The sequence below is a fragment of the Equus asinus genome, chromosome 13, assembly GCF_041296235.1.
Source record: "Equus asinus isolate D_3611 breed Donkey chromosome 13, EquAss-T2T_v2, whole genome shotgun sequence".
Taxonomy (NCBI): domain Eukaryota; kingdom Metazoa; phylum Chordata; class Mammalia; order Perissodactyla; family Equidae; genus Equus; species Equus asinus.
Genome location: NC_091802.1, coordinates 47,675,373 through 47,694,568, shown reverse-complemented (window position 1 = coordinate 47,694,568; position 19,196 = coordinate 47,675,373). Strand labels below are relative to the sequence as shown.

At 38.1% G+C, this 19,196-nt stretch overlaps 1 protein-coding gene across 28 annotated transcripts in view; it reads left to right on the top strand.

Moving 5' to 3' along the window:
* The window catches only part of BPTF (bromodomain PHD finger transcription factor), a 142,480-nt gene that overhangs the window by 39,976 nt on the left and 83,308 nt on the right, over nt 1-19,196 (top strand). For 26 of the 28 annotated variants that reach the window (XM_070482095.1, XM_070482092.1, XM_070482084.1 and 23 more), the window contains exons 2-5: nt 458-1,280; nt 7,880-8,103; nt 14,674-14,880; nt 15,431-15,619. In XM_070482095.1, the coding sequence (XP_070338196.1) occupies nt 458-1,280; nt 7,880-8,103; nt 14,674-14,880; nt 15,431-15,619 (1,443 nt within the window). The remainder of the gene's footprint in view (nt 1-457; nt 1,281-7,879; nt 8,104-14,673; nt 14,881-15,430; nt 15,620-19,196) is intronic. The other 2 variants (XM_070482098.1, XM_070482093.1) reach the window with 1 other exon arrangement.

Below are 19,196 nucleotides of genomic sequence, written 5' to 3'. Positions count from 1 at the left end.
TGGCAGAGGAAAAGGGGTGCTACCTCAGAGCGCTTCCTGTCTGGTCGTTGAGAGGCGTTCCTGCGTTGCAGCTGACGCAGTGTGAGCCTGTTATCTTACGTGGAGGTGTTTTTCTCACTTAGGTTCTTGTTAGATCTTTCACAAATGCACTGTTACTTTTTATCGTGGTTACCTGTAAACCAGTTAACCCCTCTAGGTAACTGAGAGGTGATCATAATTTAAAATAGTTTACTTCCAGTCTGGAATATAATGGGAAAACTTTGAATTTAGATTTTCTATAGACTTAAAAATTAGACTTAAATCATTGCTTCTTCTTATTATTTTAACTTGACAGTTGTTAGAAAAATGAAAGTGCACTTATCTATTTTTGAGGTATATGTCCAAATAGAAAAAACTGGACTCTTAGTTTGTAGAAATGATGTATTGATTTGTAATAATACTATTTCTTTATTTACAGGTAGGCGAAAACCGAGAGTACATCGGCCTCGTTCTCCAATATTGGAAGAAAAAGACATCCCACCCCTTGAATTTCCCAAGTCCTCTGAGGATTTAATGGTGCCTAATGAGCATATAATGAATGTTATTGCCATTTATGAGGTCCTGCGGAACTTTGGCACTGTTTTAAGGTTATCTCCTTTTCGCTTTGAGGATTTTTGTGCAGCTCTGGTGAGTCAAGAGCAGTGCACACTTATGGCGGAGATGCACGTTGTGCTTTTGAAAGCAGTTTTGCGTGAAGAAGACACTTCCAATACTACCTTTGGACCTGCTGATCTGAAAGACAGCGTGAATTCCACGCTGTATTTCATAGATGGGATGACGTGGCCGGAGGTGCTGCGCGTGTACTGTGAGAGTGACAAGGAGTACCATCACGTTCTTCCTTACCAGGAAGCAGAGGACTACCCTTATGGACCAGTGGAGAACAAAATCAAAGTTCTGCAGTTCTTAGTCGATCAGTTTCTTACCACAAATATTGCTCGTGAGGAATTGATGTCTGAAGGGGTGATCCAGTATGACGACCACTGTAGGGTTTGTCACAAACTTGGGGATTTGCTTTGCTGTGAGACCTGTTCAGCAGTATACCATTTGGAATGTGTGAAACCACCTCTTGAGGAGGTGCCCGAGGATGAATGGCAGTGTGAAGTCTGTGTAGCACATAAGGTGCCTGGGGTGACTGACTGTGTTGCTGAAATCCAAAAAAACAAACCGTATATTCGACATGAACCTATTGGATATGACAGAAGTAGGAGGAAATACTGGTTCTTAAACCGAAGACTCATAATGTAAGTAAATCTGGTCTTAATTTTGGTACATATTAAAGCTAAGCCAGTTTCCTTTGTGACTGATGTGGCAGAGCTATGTTGTGATGTAAACCTCTGTGATTTGATAATGGGGTACTGTCCACCTGCACTTTGGTGTTGGGGTTTTCTTGCTTCTCTTTTTAGTTTTACTATATCTGTGTGTAAAATGGAGCAGCAAGAACAAACCAACTGTCTAAGGAAAGATCAGTTCTGCCATTGTTGGTTGCACTCTCCCAAGAAAAGAGAAGCCCATCAGACTCGTGTCTATGGTTTGGCTTCAGCTTCCCTGAGGGCTTTCACGAGGCTCTTCCAGGCCGGTCAGTGGGAAGGTCAGGACGCCGTCTGGGAGAGCAGAGGTTTACCTCATTCAGGGTGTTGGGCAGGGTTGTGATGTGGACTTGGTTTTGGACATCCTATAGAAATATGGTCAGAGGGAGTGGGCTGTTTCATTTTTTCAGCTTCTGAAGTCTTCAAAGCCTTCTCCCAGCTCTCAGAATTAGGGCAAATCAGAAAATCTGTGATGGGATGAAATGAATGTCAGAGCAGGGCATGGAGAAGAGAGCAGGAACTGCATTAGCACGTGGTCAGGCCAAGCCACGTGGGAATGAGTGTGTGAGCCAGGCTCACCCTTAGTTTATACAGATGGTACAGAGTAAGCAGAGATCTTCAGAATTTTGTGCAGTTGTCATCTTGTAGTGTTGCTGTTGAGAAGTCTGAATCCATTCTTTGTAAATGACTGGTTTGAACTTATCTAGAAGCTTATAGGATCTTCTCTTCGCCTCCAGTGTTCTGCAGTTGTAGGGTGGTAGGGCCTCGTGTGGGTCAGTTGTCGTGCACTGGGTGTTGCTGGGCACTTTCAGTCTGGCAGCTGAGTCCTTCAGTTCTGAGAACTTTGAGGACTTTCTCCTCTCCTTTTCCCCGTTGTATTGATCTTGAGCGATTTTATTGAACGTTGGACTTCCTGTTTTGGTCCTCTGATTTTCTTATCTTTTCTCTCCAGTTTTCCTCTTTGTCTTTTCCCCTCTTTGGGGTGTGTGTGCCTGTACGTATGTATGTGTACGTGTGTGTTGCTTAATTTTTCTGGACTTCCTTATCTTAGTCTTCTAGCACTTCCATTTAGTTTTTCTTTTCTGCTCTTTTGTTCCTAGAATCATCTTCCTTTTTTTAAAAAAAAAAAACAAAATAAACTTCTGTTTTTGTTTCGTGGATATAATATTTTCTCTTTTCTAAGGATATTAGTGATAGATTTTTGTGTTTTTTCTCCTCTGTGCATAGGCTCTGTTTCTTCTAAGTTGTTCCTTCCCGGTTATTTTTATCTGTCTTTTCCATCCTGAGATGTCTATTAATCCTAATTTTCTGCTCCTGACTACACTGAGGGATCATACAGCTGACTGGAAGCCCTGGGCAAGTGGGTAGGCCTTATCAATTTCAAGCTTAACCATAGGGTGATTATCTTAATTTGTTTTATTGGGAATCCCTGATGTCACTATCTTTAGTCCTTCCTCTTGAGCTGGTCACATGGCCCAGAGAGGCCTTTTCTGGTGTCCTCCTTGGAGCCTGCGCTCCGGCGGGCTGAGTGGTGGAAGCAGCTGCATTTACTGTGCATACGGCATTTCCTGTGTGTATAGCCTCGCAGAGCCTTGGTTGCTTTGCAGTACGTTTGTTCACACCTGCGCCTGGTGTCCCGGGTCCAGAGAACCTCACTTTTATCTCCTTGAAGAGACTAACCTTGGGTGGCTTGAAGAGGACAGGCGGGCTGGGGTCTGCTCCTCAGACAGCCCTCGGGCAGTTCTCTGTGCTGGTGCCCTCCTCTCCAGCGCCTTCCGAGGAGCGACTGTTGGTTCTTGATGTCACCCTTGCGCTTTGGGAGTGGGCTTTCTTGGCTCTGCTGAGAAAGGTAGCGCTTGTCCATTTGTTTTCCTGCTTCCGAAACTTTTTGCTGTCACTTTTCTTTTCCCTATCTTTGTGAGTTTATATCTTTAAAAATATTTCTTTAGCGTAGTTTTAAGAGGGTTTCGGGAGGGAGTAAAATGAGATGTGTGAATTCAGTCTATCACCTTAATCCAGGAACCAATAGGAGAAACAGTATATAAAGTTTTAAAATGTGTATTTCGTGCCTTTTGGGTTGGGTCAGTTATTTTTTAGAATCTATAATTTTTGTCTTGCCCACATACCCCCCAAATATCTGGCCACGGTGTTTTCTCATGCTCTCTTTTTGACGTCTTGCTGTGGAGGTGCTAGCATGGAAACTTTTGTTGGCAAGTTTACTACAAATGGTGAATTAACTGCAGCCATGTTTTGGTTTGAAGTTTAATGCTGTAAAGGCATTTTTAGAAAATATAAAATAAGTGGCGTTCCCAAAAAGTTCTGCTTCCTGATAAATCAGTATTAGTTTTAAAACAACACTCAGGCTAGCGGGAGAGAACTCCTTTTGAGTGTAGTTAAATAAGTACAAACCTTTGAAATTACATGAGTCAAAGGACTTAAGAAGTTACCTTTCAAGCACCTGTGGATGGCTTTATGATACATTATTGATAAAGTGAAATAATCTACTTTTCTAAGTTGAACAGCAAAATTCTTTGTATGTGTGGCAATGAAACTATTGATTTAAATTTATTTGCTTTGAAAGCTTTAATCATAGTCCTTCAAATTGCTTTTCTTTTCTTTTCTTTTTTGTGAGGAAGATTGTCACTGAGCTAACATCTATGCCAGTCTTCCTCTATTTTATGTGGGATGCCACCACAGCGTGGCTTGACAAGCAGTGCTGGGTCCGTGCCCAGGATCCAAACCTGCAAACTCTGTGGTGCTGAAGCAGAGCATGCAAACTTCACCACTATTCCACTGAGCTGGTCTCTCAAATTGTCTTTCTTAATGCATAGTAAAGTACACAAAATTTAGTGAAGATTTCAGACAAATCAGGATATTTTTTCATGCTGTGACATTTTGACTATTTTCTATGTAGAGTCAAATACAAAACTTTAAATAGCATTTTTAGTGATAACTAAATCTGAAAGATTTTACATCTTTCATTGAAGTTAGGTTGAAACAGTTTCAGTTTAAGTGCCCCCTTGTGGTAGATTATATGTGGCCTCTTGGTGAAAGTTTTGAAGCCCTGTAAATTGCTCAGTTGACAGTATGTGGAGATTTGGTATATTTTCTCCCTGGAAGCCCGTAAGCTTAAAATGATGAGTCAGTGGACCTATTGCCCAAAGTCTGGGGCAGTGAACAGTTTTTAAGTGTAATGGCAGTAGTTTATAGAAATTAAGTTTTTCCATTGTTGCTTTTGTTTAATATGCATTTAAAAATGTTATTTGTATAGGTTAGTGAAGCATATAATAAAGGAAAGCTTCTTAGACGTGAGTTTATAGTCTACCCAAGGAGCCGTGATACATATTCAGCAAACAACTTAGAGATCAGTTTTATTCTAATGTATAAGAAGACCAATCTTTCTTAAATATTGCATTTCATTCTGTCAATCCTTTGCTTTGAAATTGAGACCTTTAGTAAAACAGGAATTGCCAAATTAGATTAGTACTTTTCCTGTCACTTTCCATTCTGAATAAAATTACCTTGATCACATTTTGAAACTGTGTAAAGTTATACTTTTTAACCTATACAACTTTCCACCCCTGCTTTCCTGTAACAGCTATAGCCACCTGTTTACTTGCTGGCTTAGTTGCCAGCAGGCCTGTGTCTGTAACCCTTCTGCCCATGTCCAGTTCTGTATGTCCAGCAGCCTCCTGGACGTGTCCACGTAGTAGGCACCTCAAGTGCAAAATGTCTAAAACTGAACTCATTACTTCCCCCATTATCTACCCTTATCCAGTGTTCCCACTTAGTAAATGGGATCGCCATCCTACCAACTTCTCAAGCTAGACGCCTGGGAGTAGTCTTTTGTCCTTTATTGTTTGTTATACCTTTTAATTACGTCTTAAATATTGAATCAATTTCTCTCCATTCTCACTGTCTCTACCATGATACAAGCCAACATCATCTTGTTAGACTAGTTTAGTAGCCTCAAACTTGCCTGTATATAATTCCCCATTCCCTAATTCTATTCTGTGTTCCATGGCTGGATGATTTTTTAAAACATCAGTTCTGATCAGGGCTCCTTTTGCCCCAAGTTGAAAAACCTTTCAATTACTTCCATTTGTTCTTAACACAAAGTTCAAGCTTTTTTGTTGTTGTTTGTTTTTTTGTTTTTTTTGAGGAAGATTGGCCCTGAGCTAACATCTGTTGCCAGTCTTCCTCTATTTTGTATACGGGAGGCTGCCGCAGTGTGACTTGATAAGTGGTGCATAGGTCTGCACCCAGGATCCAAACCCACAGGCCCCAGACTGCTGCAGCCGAGTGCACGACCTTAACCACTACGCCACCAGGCTGGCCACAAAGTTCAAATTCTTTAACGCGGGTCCCTAACTTTGTACATTTAATTCTCTTGCTTGCCACCACCCAAAACAAAATAGATAAAAAGCAAAGTAAAACACCCCAAAACTTTTTGGCTAACTTACCCTTCGAGCCTCCGCCTATTTATTCCATTTGCTAGGACTTTCTTCCCCTGGACCACTCTCCTGCTTGCCCCCTGAAACACTTCCACTTTTTTGTTTTTACATCCATCCCACTTGTAATTATTTATTTTAAGGTAGATATCACATACTTAGTATGATGAGGAAAATAATAGCAACTCTGCATATTGCACCCACTAGATGCTGGCACTGCTCTAGGCACTTACGTATTTTAACTTATTTAATCCTTACAACAGCGTTTTGATATAAGTACTGTCATCCCATTTTTCAGAGGGAGAAGTTGAGGCATAGAGAGGTTGAGTAGTTTGTCCAGTACCACGTATCTATCTAGTAAGCTTTTCATTAATCTTTTTGTTTAGAGGACTCAGACATCTTTCACATTATAAATTTTAATTAAGACCGTTGTCATCACTCAGTCATAAGAGGTCACTGGAAATACCCATTATAGAGTGAAATCTAGAGCAGATTAAAAAAAGGTGATTTTCAGAAATCTTTGTAAAAAGCTTCTAACAGAGAAATATACTAATCTTATATGTCAGCAGATGCTGGTTTGGAAGAGCAAAGCTAGATAACAGGGACTCTTTGTTTTTTCTTTAAAATTTTTGATAATTTTGATATCCTTTTATTTTTCCACAACTTACTATATCCCTTCTTTCTTTAGAATTAGTGAGTGACTAATTCCTGGAATTCTTCTAAGTTTTTGTTTACTACCTTAGTAGTAATAATAACATTTTGTATTTATTGATCACTAATGATGTGCCCAGGCACCATAATAGGTGCCTTATTTTAGTACCTTGAATTCTTACAGTGGTCCTGAAGACTGTTATCCCCATTTTACCAGTTAGGTAAATAAAATAGCTCAGAGAAGTTGTGTTTGTCCATGCTCCCATATCTCATAAGTGACTGAGTCCACTTGAAGTCAGATCTTTCTTGGGGCCAGCCCCACGGGCGAGTGGTTAAGTTCGTGCTCTCTGCTTTGGCAGCCCAGCAATCAGCGGCCCAGGGTTTTGCTGGTTCGGATCCTGGGTGTGGACATGGCACCACTGCTTGGGCCACATTGAGGTGGCATCCCACATACCACAACTAGAAGGACCCACAACTAAAATACACAACTACGTACTGGGGGATTTGGGGAGAAAAAGCAGGAAAAAAAAAAAGATTGGCAACAGTTGTTAGCTCAGGTGCCAATCTTTAAAAAAATAAAATAAAGTCAGATCTTTCTTAAAGCCCAGTTCTTTCAGCTCCATGAGTTTGCCTTTGAGTAGACAAGAAAGTTAGACTCTTTCTCGTCAGGTACCTGAATTCCTTTTGAATGAGAGAAGAAATACTATTACATGTGTTTCTCGAGGTCTGGTCCTAGATGTTAATATGCCTTGTGTGTTTAGTTAGTGACCGTCCCTATTGAAGTCTCCATCTCTGTTGCAAATGAATGGAACCTTCAGAGAGATTTAAGCAGGGAAGGAAGCTGCTTCTCTTCTCTCCAGTTTGAGCTCTGATTGTCCATAAGAAAAGAAGAGAGAGGAGACCTTATCACTCAATTGAGATGACTCCTCCGAGCATCAGAATTTAGAGCATTTGCACCATTTTGATGGAGATGTTTCTAAACTCTACTGTGATACCAACCTGCCCCGGACCTGCCAAGTGTATAACATAGTTTAAGTATTTCTGGTTGAAATTCTGCTTATCGTGTGGTTACAGTGATGATGCTAAAGTCAGTTGAGGTACAGCCAAGACTGTCCTTTCCGAGGCGCTCACACTCTGAGCCTCGAGGTCCTGTTTCTGGACATCGTGTTGTTAGATAGTCTTTGCTGCTGTGTTGACTCCTCTCTCTCCACTACTCCTTGCACATTATTTTATGCTAAGCTGCTGTGGCCTAGGATATCAAAATAATTAGAGGCTGCTGAAATAAAATGAGTAAGCCTTGAGGGGATCTCTTGAGCAAATTATTGAGCTTTCGCGCACAGACTTTGTGTTACATATTTTAACTTTCAGCGGATAGATGAAATTGTCAGATAAGTACCAACATAGAAAATGTTTTTGTACTTTTTTAAACAGAGAAGAAGATACAGAAAACGAAAATGAAAAGAAAATTTGGTACTACAGCACAAAAGTTCAGCTTGCAGAATTAATTGACTGTCTAGACAAAGATTACTGGGAAGCAGAACTCTGCAAAATTCTGGAAGAAATGCGTGAAGAAATCCACCGGCACATGGACATAACTGAAGACCTGACCAATAAAGCTCGGGGCAGTAACAAATCCTTTCTGGCGGCAGCTAATGGTGAGAGGGAAATTTTACTTTTGTTAAAGTGGAGATAAACTCTTGACATGAAATCAGTACAAAACTTGAAAATAGGTTAAAATTTTCAAGTATGTATATTTTATTTTAATTCTCTATTTCATTTTTGCAAGAGAGCCTTGTTCATCTCAATATAAATCAGAGATGCCATACCTTTTGGCATTTTGTGTCTTGTCTTGGTCATTAGTAATAGCCCCCAAATTGTTGATTTCTTTAATTCAAGTATCTTATTAAACCTTTTTGCAAGTCCTGTTTTTAATTATGGGAAATAATATTCTTTTTAAATTTACACTTTGCTTTTTTTTTAAATAAAACTTGTAATTTTAGAATAGTTTTAGAGTTACAGAAAAGTTGCCAGGATAGTACAGAGGGTTCCATATACCCTGTACCAAATTTCCCCTATTATTCAAGTCTTACATTATGGTGTACTGCCTTCATAACCAATGAACCAATATTGATACGTTGTAATTAACTTAAGTCTATACTTTATACAGATTTGCTGGTCTTTTTAAATGTCCTTTTTGTGTCTCATGATCCCATCCAGGTACCACAGTACATTTAGTCATCATGTCTTTTTAGGTTCCTCTACACTGTCACAGTTTCTCAGACTTTCCTTATTTTTGATGACCTTGACACTTTTGAGCAGTACCAGTCAGGTATTTGGTAGAATGCACTCAGTTAGGATTTGTCTCATGTTCTTTGTGTAGTTAGCCTAGGGTTGTGGATTTGGGGAAGGAAGACCACGGAGGTGAAGTGCCATCCTCACCATCGTACGAAGACTACTTGCTGTCAGCCTGACTTATCACTAATGATGTTGACCTTGATCACCTAGTGGAGGGTAGTTTTTGTCAGGTTTCTCCAGTGTAAAATTACCTCTCCCACCCGTACTGTGCTTTTGGGAGGAAAGTCACTGTGCACAGCCCACGCTTAGGAGGTGGGGAGTTACACTCCACCTCCTTGAGGGAGCAGTTAGCCACGTATACTGTTTGGGATTTTTCTGCGCAGGAGATTTGTCTTGTCTCCATTTGTTTATTCAGTCATTTATTTATATCAGTATAATTATGGGTATTTATTTTATACTTTGGGTTATAATTCAATACTCCTTATTTATTTTATTGCTCAACTTTTTGCTTTTTAAAAATTCTTTGCCTTTTAAAAGATAATAAATACGTATGATATCTTTTTAAAGCTTAAATAGTACAATAGAGTATGCAGTGAAAGGTGAGTCTCTCTCCTTTATAATCCCATTTCACTTTCCTTTTTCCAGAGACAACCAGTATTGCCATTTTTAAAATCCTACCAGATATACTCTGTGCATCTTTAATAATTATCACCTGTGATTTCTAATGGTACCTTTTAATCTTAACTTAGATGAAATGATTAGGTAAGATTCTGGAAGTACACTTTGCCTTGTTCTGCTCCTTTGCATACATTATCTGCTATACACATTAATCCTATTAATTTTCCCCATTCTCCATTTACTGAAAAATTTCCCCATTCTCCATTTGCTTAAAAATAGTGTGTATAATTAATAAATATATTTAGTTCAACTGTATCCAAACCTTTTCTTACATACTCTGTATCAATGTTCTCTTGAATTCATGCATATTTTTGGAGAATAATAATCATGCTGTCATACATAAATGGTTGTGGCACACAAATATACTTTGTCTTGAGAAACAGGCAGACTTACTTGCCAAGGATTGTATTTATTCATATCTGGTATTTTGAAGTATTTTTCTAGTAGATCTGTTTAGAAAAATATGTAACTTTTTCCTCAGATAAGTTTCACTCAGCAGAATTCTTTGGGGAGGTCAACAGTTGCAGGAAAATAATCCCCTTCTCATTCCCTTCCCTACATACTAGAGATCAAATAATAGGAAGTTTTATTAATTTCAGTCAGGTTGCTTCCCCTCATAATTTCCTTTCATGAATCATGGCACTCTTTTGACAAACTGAAAAATCCCTTTTTACTCTCTTGAATTCCCAGCTTTTAGTACAATAATAAAGGATCATGTCCAGTCCCCTAAAAAGCAGTATGAAGTGTGTTATCAAGTAGGTTGAATTAGAAATGTTTTCCAGAGTAAACTTGTCTGTATACAAAATTGTACACATAATATCATCTTAATTAAATAAGAAAACCAAATTGGAATGGATAATCAAAATGTTTAGTGGTCTGATTTGAGGGGGGGACTGTAAAAAACAAAAAATGTCTGTCATAGAAGAATTGGTTAATTCCATGTGGATTATCATGTGATAGAACATGATATGTTGGAGAATTACATAAGGTACCATGCAAAAACACTACCTGGGCCCTTGAGGTACTTAAATTCTCTTCCTCTAAATAACCAACTGAATAAATGGACCAGCTTTTATCATTAAAAAATAATCAATTTGAGGGGCCGGCCCGGTGGCCGAGTGGTTAAGTTCACGTGCTCTGCTGCAGGCGGCCCAGTGTTTCATCAGTTCGGATCCTGGGTGCGGACATGGTACCGCTCATCAAGCCATGCTGAGGTGGCATCCCACATGCCACAACTAGAAGGACCCACAACTGAGAATATACAACTATGTACCGGGGGGCTTTGGGGAGAAAAAGGAAAAAAAAATAAAATCTTAAAACAATAAAATAATCAATTTGAGCCAGCCCTGATGGCCTAGTGGTTAAAGTTCAGTGCACCCCACTTCAGTGGCCTGCGTTTGGTTCGGTTCCTGGGCACGGAGCCACACCACTTATCTGTCAGTAGACATGCTGTGGTGGCAGCTCACAGAAGAACTAGAAGGACTTACAACTAGAACGTACAACTATGTACTGGGGCTTGCGGGGGGCGGGAGGGGTTGAGAAAAGAATAAAAATAGTAATAAAATATTCAATTCAAGTAGTAAGATTATAGTTGGTTTCCTTTTTATATTTTTCAAATTTCCTACACTGAGCATGTTATATTTCAGTGTAATTCAGTGTGTAACATACTTTTAAAAATCAGTTAAACCTTTTATAGTAATCAAGAAGAGCAGAGAGAGCTCTGAGCATTAGGCCACACTGTATTCTTAGAAAGTTAGATGGCCAAAACTTGTGTGGTCTGAGACTGCCTTGCAACCTCCAGTTACCCTTTTAATACAATATGAAGTTCATTTAAATAAGGTGAATTGCACCTTGGATTTGATAAGATCCAGACAAAAAGTGACAAGTGTATATTTTTTCTTTTTCTTTTTTTGCTAAGGTGCAACCAACCTGGTACTAGAGGAGGAGGGATTCACAAGAATTGAAAATTGATGGGGAAGAAAAGGGGAAACTAACATTTTTGAGTACCTACTGTGGGCCGGGTGTTCAACTAGATGTTTTACAAGCCTTTAATCCTCCCAGCAACTTTGTAAGCTGTGTGTTGGCAATGAATTAAACATTCAGGTAGAAGAATTCCCCGTTAAACACCGGTCTGCCACCATTGCCTTTATTTGCTGTCTCTGGGAACCAAAATCTTGGCTATGATAGTCAGTTTAGGAACATCCATCCCAGGTAAATACCCAAAATAATATCTAGTGGTGTACTTTAACTTGGGATTTTATGGGGTGAAAACAACATAAACTGTTGGGGTTCTGAAATAGCTAAGAATAATTTACAATATCATGTCAGTAATTTCAGAATCACAGCCTGTCCTAATGACTTAACATTTTTAACCTCCCAAATAGCATAAATCCTTTCAAATTTATAGCCTTCTGGTTTTTATATACATATATGTCCACTTTAGGAAAGTTTAATTTTATTTTTGGTAGTTGAATTTTCTTTTCCTTTTTTTCTTAGTGTTTTATGAAAAATTTCAAATATACAGAAAGGTGGAAAGAACTATACAGTAAACACCCATATGCCTACCATCTAAATTCTACAATTTACTAGGTATTTGTAACTATAAATAGTTCACTGTATATGTTTGTCATATTACCTTTATGGTAATTGTGTTTTATAATGCTTTATTTTGCTTATTTGAGGGAAGTTATTTTTAGAATAAATTTTTCTAAGTAGAGGAGTTTTTAAAATCTGATAGGTTAATTCTTCTGTTTAGTTTTAAAATATTCCTGCAAAATATGGGGTATGATATCTATAGAATAGACATATTTATTGTAGATTAGATACAATCTAAGCTGATTATTTTTTCTTTCATCCTTTAATATTTTTCTCTCCTCCCAACTTTTTTGGTCTGTTTTTCTTATGGCTATTGGTACCATTGTTTTTTGAACCTAAAATAAGCACATATAGACTGATAAATATATGTATACTTGATAGAGGAGGTAAGAAGATAGAATATTTGATATTAGAACCTTTATAGAAAATCAGAGACTTGTGGTCATCCTACCTGTGCTTTTCATCTAATTTACTTGATCTAAACTTAGTATTTATTTATTTTTTAGTGTTGTTTGATTCTCATTAACCGGCACTAGGGAAATTGGGAGGGATGTATAACAGTTTGGTTAGGAAAAGCTGGCAGTTGAAGATCAGGGTGGAGCTGTCTTTGAAACTGAGAAATAATATGGCTCGCAGAAAAGCAGGTAGCTGGTAATTATTGTTTCAAAATAAAAAGTTCTTTAAAAAACAGTGAGATACTTCCATTGGTAAGTTTAGTGTACTTAGCTAGAGTAAATGCGGCTATGGTACATTGGACCTGAAGCAGTATATATAGATAAGCAAAAGATGTGAGGAAATAATGTAAAAAAGCATCCTGGGATGATGATGATGAAGAAGACAGAAAATATGCCAGTTAGAGTTCCTTCCAACTTGAAATTCCTTCCAACTTCCATTTGAAATTGTTTTCCTGCAGCTGTCTTAGATGTTCATATAATCATTGGCTCTGAATTCTTAGAGGAATTAGGAGTAGAGCAGGTCAGAGTGTGTGAGGAGTTAACTCCAACCAGCTCAAACTTAGTCACTTTACCGGAAAGGTCAGTATTTTCCAGTGATGACTTTACAAGATTTTTCTAAGCCTAGGAAACATTCTAGATACCTACAATTTAAGAAATATTGACAAAAATGAAGGTAGAGAACATTTAAACAAAGGAAGTATGAACAAGGAAATTCAGAAATCTAAAAAGAAGTACCATGGTACATGGCATTGAAAATGTTTCTTCTTGTTCACAAACAGTGTACTCTAGTTGGTAAATCTATTTCTCGTGGGCTAACAGCTTAGTGATTCTGAAACTACTTCACCATGTGTACTAGAATTGAACAAATAAATAGATATATTGTAGAGAATGAAAACCAAGCTTTTCTTCTCAGAGAAGGAAGTTACAGATGAGCAACAGGGCATTGTTTGAATGAACCACACACACACAGCCCTCGCCCCACCCCGACACAGATAGATACAGAGATAATATATATGTATATATATGTGGGTAAGTACACCTAACATGCATTCCTAGCTCTGTTAGCCAAGTGAGTGTAGCAGCAGTGACACACCAGTAGTAACAGGTATACATAGTGCCCACACCGTGACTTCTAGATATTGTTCTCCAATAAAAAAGAACCAGGACTCCTTAGAGAGATGGTAGATTCTAGGGCTGGGGCGGGGAAAATACAAGGTGAGCCTGGAGCATCTTGTAGTCTGGAATGTAAGGAGGTGATGAATGAATGAATGAATGAGCCGTGTTTAAAGGACACAGGACTTACCTGAAAAAGCTCCCAGTGGCCAAAGTTGGAACAATTTGAGCAATAAAATTTTAAAAAATGATAGTATTGGATCATAATCCAAAGAATATCATTGATGTCCAAGAGTCTGTGCTGAATGGCTTTGGTCTGCACTGTGCTGTGGTCTCAACTGCTTGAGCTGAAAGAGGGTTAGAGCCCTTAGGGGTTTAGTGACTTTGAGAACAGTTATGGGACTTCAGAGAGAAATGTTTCCAAATGGTCCTCTGTTTTCTCATTCTGCAGTGGAGGCCTGAAGCTTGAGAAGCTTGCCCAGGGTCACCCAGCTAATTCGAGTCAGATCTGCACTAGGTCATGGGTCTCTAGGTTTTGACCACGCTGCCGAGACTGTGGGTCTGTGTCAGCTTACAGTTTTTTTCATATGGCAGAGGATATGACAGTAATCTCTATCAAGTGTCAATTTCAAAAGATAGGCTAAGTTTTCTTTTTTCAAAAAAAAAGAAAGTAGAGGGACTGGCCTGGTGGCGTAGTGGTTAAGTTCGCAAGCTTTGCTTCAGCAGCCCAGGGTTCACAGGTTCAGATCCCGGGCACAAACCTATACACCACTCATCAAGCCATGCTGTGGTGGCGTCCCATATGCAAAGTAGAGGAAGATTGGCACAGATGTTAGCTCAGAGCAAATCTTCCTCACACAGCAAAAAAAAAATAGAGCCTATAATTAACATATATTTTCTAGAAGAGAAGATAACCAAATGAGTTGAATTCTCTAATCATCAAAATTTTATTGGTAATCTTGATCCTTATTTCATAGTTCAAATGCTTTTAATGTATTTAATAACTTTATTGAAACTCTTAAGTGACATTTGTAGTAGTTTTGCATTTAGTACATATGGAAATGAAATTTTTATTTGTTTTTATTATAGAAGAAATTTTGGAATCCATAAGAGCCAAAAAGGGAGACATTGATATTGTTAAAAGCCTAGAAGACATAGAAAAGGACAAGAATGAGACTGAGAATAACAACTCCAAAGATGCTGAGAAAAGCAGAGAAGAGTTTGAAGACCAGTCCCTTGAAAAAGACAATGACGACAAAACACCAGATGATGATCCTGAGCAAGGAAAATCTGAGGGTAAAACAATTACTTGGTTAAAAGTGATATTTCATCAGTGTTACTTATGAAATCTCCAATTTTACTTGCAAAATGAAAAGGAATCTTTTTTATTACAAACAACTATTTAAATTTACATTCCTAAAGAGGTTAAGATACCCTTCCCTCTTGTAAGATGCATAATCATTGTAATGAGTTTTATGTATTCGCGGGTTTGCTATAATGTTATACTCGTATCTCTATTTATACTTCCTAATAAGATGCCATTTCCCTATGAGGTTTGTTGGTGAAAAATCACTATTTCTATACCAGAATATGCACTTGTGTATGTGATAAAATATGCTCGTTTTTATATTACTTAAACATTCTTAATATATTAAATATTCTTCAGTACTCTTTGGATTGCCTACTGGAAAAATATCCCAGAATTTAATTGCTTCAAAATGGCCATCAAATAAAAGCAGGGGTTTTTTTGGTGATCATTCATTTTTAGTAGTTGATTGAATGTGGCCGTTTATGCTAAAGCAATTTTAAAGATATCTTTAAAGTTTTGTTGTGCATTTTACTGTAGAGCCAACAGAAGTTGGGGATAAAGGTAACTCTGTGTCAGCAAATCTTGGCGACAACACAACAAATGCTTCTTCGGAAGAGACTAGTCCCTCTGAAGGGAGGAGTCCTGTGGGGTGTCTCTCAGAAACCCATGATAGCAGCAACATGGCAGAGAAGAAGGTGACATCTGAGCTCCCCCAGGATGTGCCAGGTCAGAGGGCAGTGTATCAATGCCTCTGTAATGGGGGGAATCCTTCCCTTTTGTAGTAAGAGCTGAATGTCACCTCCAGCCTTAAAATATGTGTTCATTCATGCTGCTTGCTTACGTGAGTGCCATCCCGGATTGCTAAATTTCACCTAACATGTGAAGTTTGACAAATGTTCTTGCAGTTAGTGCTTGAAACTCATCATAATCTTCATGCTTTTTAAAGTTCATATAGCTGTTTTTGTCTAATAGACTTATTTGTATATTTTATCACCAGACCATAGTGGCAGATATTTTGGTTTTGAGTACTTAACATGCTAATGGCTTAGTGTTGAATGATTTGACCATTTCAGTTCTGTATGTACTAACAAATTAATTTCATGTTTGCATGTGCTCATGTAGTTTAATAACATTTCAAACCATAATGTTATGATAGAAAACCATTGTCACAAAACACTTTTTTGCAAGATATATCTTGACATAAAAATATGTTAACTAGTAATTCATATTTTAAGCTTTTTAAAATTAAAATTATACTCGAAGTAAGTTATATCACACCGAGAACGTCATTATGCCTTTCCTTTTGCCTTTTTCAAAAATGAAAGAATTTTTGTTGTAGGAGCTATATGTTTTCAAAAAACGAATTAGAAAATTAAGGTGAGCAAAACAAGAAAATTAATGCTGATAATCCCATAAAAAAATCAAGATTTGTAATTAATACCTTGATGGAAATCCTTATTTTTCTCCGTGTGTTTTTTTCCCACGCATTCGTATTTTCAGACTTTCAGTACTGTCGTTGCTACATTTTATGCGAGCCTGTGATTGTGGCGTGTTGTGAAGGAGACAGCACTAGTACTTGGAAGACGTGATTCTGGAGCTGCTTTGGCCCCTGAGTTAATGTCATTGAATCTTCCAAGGCCTCAGTGTTCCTGTTTTGTAACCTGAAGGGTTTTGGTAATCAACCGTTCTCGTGGGGACTGCTTTCAAGTGATTGCTTGTAAACAGTTGAGCCATTTCTGAAAACACCCATGTAACATTAGGCTACGTGCAGGGATGTCTGTGTAGGGTCCAAAAGAATCACAACAATAAGCCCAACCTGTTTTGTTCTAATGAGAGACTGGTCACTAAGGTGAAGAAAAGTCTGGAAACTGTGCTGTTTGGTGAAATGAATAAAGAACAAATTTTTTAGCCTAGAGAAGCTACGGGTGGAAATAATGTAATTGTCCTCAAGTCCTTGAGGCGCTGAGGTGCTGGGGGTGGGAGATCAGACTTGTTCTTTGAAGTGTAGGCTATTGAGTCAAGTAGCAATAATAGTGAAGAACATTTTGACCAAATGTTAACAACTTCCTTCAAATTAGAGCTGTTTAGAAAATAGAAGTAATAAATTCCCTTTCACTAGATGCCTTCACTAAATACCTATCAGAGATGATTTCAGTGAGAGTCCTTGTTGAAGGCACTGGAGAAACTCAGAGATCTACAAATCACTTCTATAATTCTATGGTTAGATCTCTCAGTCCTGTCCAGTTAAAATAGTGCATCATTCTGACTTTCACATATTCGTGGTTGAAAGTTTGCAAGTAGAGTACTAGCCCCATTATAATGTGGAAAAAAATTCCATTTTTATTGGAATTATTACATTCTTAGTAAATACTTCTTAAAATATTATTTGTCCTTTTAGATTGATTGCTACTTAATGTATATACTAGTTAGTTGTTTGATTTTTAAACCAAACACAGTTGAGTTAACAACTATGGTTAGATTTTAGCTTTTTTTGTTATTTATTACTAGTTTATTAATTTCTCTGAGATATTCGCTCTTTTGTTATTAGAATGGTTTAAGGGAGAAACTCTTATCCTAGGATCTGATTTGCATTTTTAGAGTGCCCAGCGAGATAATGTGTGTAAAGCACTTAGTGTAGTGCCCGACACAGTAACTGCTTGAGAAATGATGGGTGCTTGTTACTGCTGTCTGCTTCAGTTCTTTGTAAGAGTGAGAAAGCCTAGCGAGAAAAGAAGGAGAAAGTGGGTGAGTTGAATTAGACTTTTACTGATAACAGCAGTGGTTAATCAACGTAATTCTTGTAAATGAGATCTCTTGCATTTAAACTTTGCAATTCAAGTGGTTTTTTCATGTATATGTCATGAAAAATTTATTTAGATGAGAACCTGAACAAGAAGTTTTAAGGAAGCTAGAATGGGTGCAAGTGACAGTTGTCAGTAGCTGTCGTCAGAGTGGGTTTGGGGTCCTTATCAGGAGGAGAGTGCTGTAAAGCTGAGGATGCTGTCCCTGTGGTAAACTGCAGCCCTCACCATTTACTAAAGCAAAGTTCCTTTCATCACTGGACCAAAAGCAAAACCAAACCTAAAACCAGATAGCCTCATGCTTGTTTCTAAAACATTGTGAGAGGCATTTCTAAAGACATATATTAAACATATCACACCAAGTTTTAAGAGGAATTCGGTACTTTTATGAAGTGGATAAACATTTTAAGAGATCCCTGACTTAAGAACTTATGACACCAGCATATGCTAGTGGGGATGTGTCAGTGACCAAAATAGACAAAGTCAAAGCCCTTGAGGGCTTTCCATTCTGCTGGGTTGGAGACAGGCCTAACCGTAGGGTTCTCTCCCTTGGAAGGCTAAAACACGTCTCTCTCCTTCCTTCTGTTTCTGTCTCTCTCTGCGCTCATTTATTCAACTGATTATTTATTGAGTGCCTGTGCTGTGCTTGGCGGTGTGCTAGGTCCTTTGTAGTATACCTGGACCAATCTCTGTTACCACTGTTGACCACCCTGTGGTCAGTAGATGACATGTGCTGCTCGAAGAATTGGGGAGGGGGAATTATTCTAGGTAGATGAAGAACAGTAGCCATGATAGAAGACATCTCACTTGATTTTCTTTTCTAAACCTTCAGAATGTATTTCGGCACCTAATTTAATGACTAAAGCTTATCAGTGAAAGATACCAGCAGAGTGGAAAGTGGTATGGAAAGATAGTTTTTGGTAAACTTTTTAATTAAAGTGTAACATATGGTAAAGTGCACGTTATTAAGTAAACAGCTTGATGGATATTTACAAAGTGAACACACCTGTGTAACCACATTGGGCCTCCTCCGAGCCACCACTACTCTCACCCCTACAAAGGTGTTGACTGTCTTGACTCTATCACCACTGATTAGTATTGCCTTTAAAAAATAAAATTAAATGGAATCCTACAGTATGTAGTTTTTGATGTCTGATTTTTTTTACCTCAGCCGTATGTCAGTGAAAGCCATCCAGATGTTGCTTGTAGCAGTTCATTCTTTTTTATTACAGTATGATGTTCCATTACATAGATATATAATAATTTTATTATCCATTTTCTGTGTTATTGGGCATTTGAATGGGCATTCAAGTTTGGGACCATTATGAATAATGCTACTATGAATATTCTTTACATATTTCTTGTGCTTATATATGTACATTTCTAGAAGTATAAATCTAGTTGTGCATTCTCTGTGTCGTTCAGTTTGTGCTTGCTCATCTTTAATAGATAGACAGTTTTCCGGAGTGGTGGTGCAAGTTTACACTTCACCAACAGTGTGT